The sequence below is a fragment of the Lycium ferocissimum genome, chromosome 8 (genome assembly GCF_029784015.1).
Source record: "Lycium ferocissimum isolate CSIRO_LF1 chromosome 8, AGI_CSIRO_Lferr_CH_V1, whole genome shotgun sequence".
NCBI lineage: Eukaryota > Viridiplantae > Streptophyta > Magnoliopsida > Solanales > Solanaceae > Lycium > Lycium ferocissimum.
The window spans coordinates 39,798,350-39,802,290 of record NC_081349.1 but is presented as its reverse complement, the minus strand read 5'-3'; the positions used below and the strand labels follow the sequence as shown (position 1 = coordinate 39,802,290).

Sequence of the window (3,941 nt, the reverse complement as noted above, 5' to 3'; positions counted from 1 at the left end):
AAGGCTACTAAACATGGTATTGTTTATGCATAATTTAATACCTATACAACTTAGCTTCTAACCAGCTACCAAACGACCCCTAAGTAATTAACATACTTCACACATTTTCTTTCTCCTAAGTGAAAAACCTTAACATTGTTACAAATTCATCATCTCCACCAACTCCATCTTGTTCTGTCTTCTCCTTTTCCGGCCAATATTCACTGGAGCACCAGATTTTTTGACATCCAACAAGAAATTCAGAATAGCTTTTCTCCCTCTCATCTTAAATGCGGCACAATCATAAGCTCTAGCGGCATCCATAAATGTACCTAACCAAATCCTCGACCCTTTTCTACTTGAATCTCTTAAGGAGTCGTATGGTAGCTGGTTAGAGTTATACAGGTATTAATGAACTAGAAATTTGTTATGAGGGAATATATGTATTGTTTTATAAAGGGATTAGTTATACAGGATTAAGTTATTCATCTATTATTTATACATAGATTTCCTCATAACCTATATATGTATTAATTATGCAGGTTTCTAAATTATAAATGAAACACCGAAGTAAATGTGTTGAATTTTATACGTAACAAGAAAATGCTACCAAACATGATATTACTTATGTTAAATTTAATAGCTATACAACTTAGCTTCTAACCAGCTACCAAATGACCCCTATGACCCCCGAGTAATTAACATATTTTCTTCTCCTAAGTAAAAAAAACCTTAACATTGTTCAAAATTCATCATTTCCACCATCTCCATTTTGTTCTGTCTTCTCCTTTTCCGGCCAATATTCGCTGGAGCACCAAATTTTCCAGCATCCAACGGGAAATTCAGAATAGCTTTTCTTCCTCTCATCTTAAACGCAGCACAATCATAAGCTCTAGCAGCATCCATATCGGTATCAAAAGTACCTAACCAAATTCTCGACCCTTTTCTACTTGGATCTCTTATCTCCGCTGCGAATTTTCCCCATGGCCTTCTCCTTACTCCTCTGTAATTCTTCTTTAGTACTCCTGAAAGTAATAAGAAGCTTAAAAAATGAAGTCTATTTTTTTGAAATCTGTAGTAATGCCAATAAAAATAAAAAATGAGAGACCAAGTAATGAATAAATGACTTGTAACTGTGAAGGTATAAGGTATCATACCCTGGGGGTCCTCTGTCCATTTCTATTTGGAAAATTTATGCACTATGTCTACTGAAGAAAAAATTTACGCCACATAGCCCATATTTTGAGTTTGTTAGCCAGTTTAGCTCATATTTGTGTATAAACACCTTTTATATACTTTTATACAAGGTTGATACGTTATGTATAATGCTTTCCCTTAGATATAATGTTGTATAATATAGTATAATGTCATATAATATTGTATAAACTGAAAATATGGCTACGTGGCGTAATATTTTATGTTGGGCTGCATACTTTTGAAATTTTTTCTTATTACTAATAAGGGTAAATTATGAACTAAGTGATAAATACTGTCTTAATATTCCAAACCGGAAAAATAAAAATAGATATCTGTTTTTAATATAGTGAACAAGTAAAAGTAGACAGAGAGAGTAACATACTTGTCGGTGAAATTGGCGTGGACCCTACAGAGCTGTCGGATGTTGGGCTGAGAATAGTATCCGAATCGATTTTGAATTCAGGGAAATCATCATTGAAGTAAAGTGAAATTGGTGAATTGGGAGTATCTGAGAGTGAATTTGAAGTAGAAGGCTCTGTTTTTACTGAGATATGATAGGAAAAACAAGAATTGAGACTGTTGATGAATGATTCTGTACTTGTGAAATCTTCCAGGAGATGTTGTCGTATGAGTTCTAATGTTAATCCTTCGTCTGATGTTGTCATTTGCAGTATTGTTTGGTTTTTTTGGTGAAGTTTGAAAATTTGTAGTGAAGGTTGTTTGTGTTAATGTTGTGAAAGTTTGTTTTTTTTTTTTTGCTGAAGTTTGAAAAGTGTAGTGAAGGTGTTTTGTGTTTATGTTTGTGTGAGTTTATCTATATATATTAGTAGGATTGTGTATACGTCATTACACATACGTATATACACGCACTGGTGCTCAAGAGGGCGTGGGGGTATGGCATTGAGGATACGCTTTGGACACTGTTTTTTTATTTATGTGTGACAATGAGTTTGTCATTAGCTGGAAAAAATAGAAAGCAACCTTATATATGTATTGATTTGAGTATGAGTTATTTATAATTTAACAAGGGTGTGTTGTTAGTATTAGTAAGAGTTTGCTGGAAAAGAGAAAACAATGTTGTATATGTCACCATCAAAGTTGTGATGGGTAAATAAGATATTTTTATTCTCAAGTAGAGGTCAGAGTTCGAGCTTTAAAATAAAAAAATAAAAAACATCGGGTAAAGAACACTTTCTCGTTTAATGGACTTTATGTGGCAAGCTAGCAGAAATTTTTGCTGGTCCCTTTTTGTGAAATTAGATAAATGAGCCTCTTTTTTGTTTCTCTTGCGACTTATAGATTTTTTAAATCACAATTTAAAGATATTTTTTTGATCAAATAGAAAATCTTATGAAAAATATTAGAGCACCGTCTAAGAATTTATAAGTTATTGGAAATGTTAAATGACAATCTAATGACTTATCTAAAAAGTTGAGAATAAATAAGCAAACATTGAACTGGAGTTTAACATTGTCTAGAAGGGTAATTTTCAGAGTTATAATTGCACAATTTTTTTTTAAAAATAATGACAAAATCTAAATAATGGCCTAAAAAGAATAATGCATAAATTAATTGCACACAAGTGAATTTTACCTATCAAATGATTTTTGTGTACCCTGATAGTGTAAAAGAACTTTTACTAATTGGATCACTTAAAAGAGAATTAAAAATTATGTAAAAACTATTTTTTCCAAAAATAGAATAACCTTCTATGAAATGTTAAATTATACTCCTTAGGAAAAAATGGCTATTGTTTAAAAAAAGGGGCTACTTTATTTTCAATAATTGGCATACAATGTAAAATCTTGCTTAAATTAATTGATTATAGTTGAGTTTTGATATCAAATGATTTTTGTGTGCCTTGATAGTGTAAAAGACCTTATACCTTATTGGATCACTTAAAAGATAGTTAAAAATTATAAGTAAAAACTATTTTTTCAAAAAATAGAATAACCTTTTATGAAATGTTAAATTATTTTTCAATGGCATGTTTGAACTACAACATTAATGAAATTTTATCGACTTTCAATTAAAAAAGAATTCTTTTTTTTCTTAATATTCTAATTTTTTAATGGCATGTTTAAAACTACAACATTAAACAAATTAAAATGAAAAGAGTATTATACTTAAACATTATCAGCTTAAATTATACTTAAAGTTTAAATACTATTAATTTAAGTTCTCTCTATTCACTTCATTTAGAGTTATCCATGACTTAAAGAAGGGTGTGCATGGAGCTGATGCAAACTGTGTACCGTGATGTTGGAGAGGGGGAAATTGATTTGTTGGTGTTTACAGGTTTAATTAACCACCCAAGTGGGAAGACGACAAAAGACTCTCTATCTGTCTTCTTTATCACAAGTGGAAGGCAGTAGGGTCAACCTGTCATAAATTCCACCATCTTATAAAATTTCCATCAAGTTGAGGCAATGTGATTTTGAGGTACTTGAAAGTGATAAACATAATTTTAATGCTTAATACGTTTGGCGCTCCCTTAATCTCTTGCTAGCAAATTCTATTTAGGCATTTGAATCAAGACTTGTTTTAATTGAGCATATAAATACATAATAAATTGATTCTCTTAAAAATTTACGGTTTAAATTTTTGAGGCGATGTGATTTTGAGGTACTTGAAAGTGATAAACATAGTTTTAACCATATAAAGTCAAGCTTCGCTTGTATCCGATGAAAATACATGTCCTCCTAATTAACGTGATACAGTACTCCCTCCATCTCAATTTATGTGAGGGTGTTTGACTGAACACG

The 3,941-nt window shown here is 31.1% G+C and overlaps 1 protein-coding gene across 1 annotated transcript; it reads right to left on the bottom strand.

Moving 5' to 3' along the window:
* Window positions 1-572: 572 nt before the first annotated feature.
* Window positions 573-1,973, bottom strand: LOC132068430 (ethylene-responsive transcription factor ERF106-like). Its single transcript, XM_059462002.1, has 2 exons — window positions 1,559-1,973; window positions 573-1,004 (listed from the first exon to the last, which is right to left on the bottom strand). Exons 1-2 carry the CDS (start codon window positions 1,839-1,841, stop codon window positions 712-714), a joined length of 576 nt encoding a protein of 191 aa, XP_059317985.1. The 5' UTR covers window positions 1,842-1,973; the 3' UTR covers window positions 573-711.
* Between the last annotated feature and the right edge of the window lie 1,968 nt (window positions 1,974-3,941).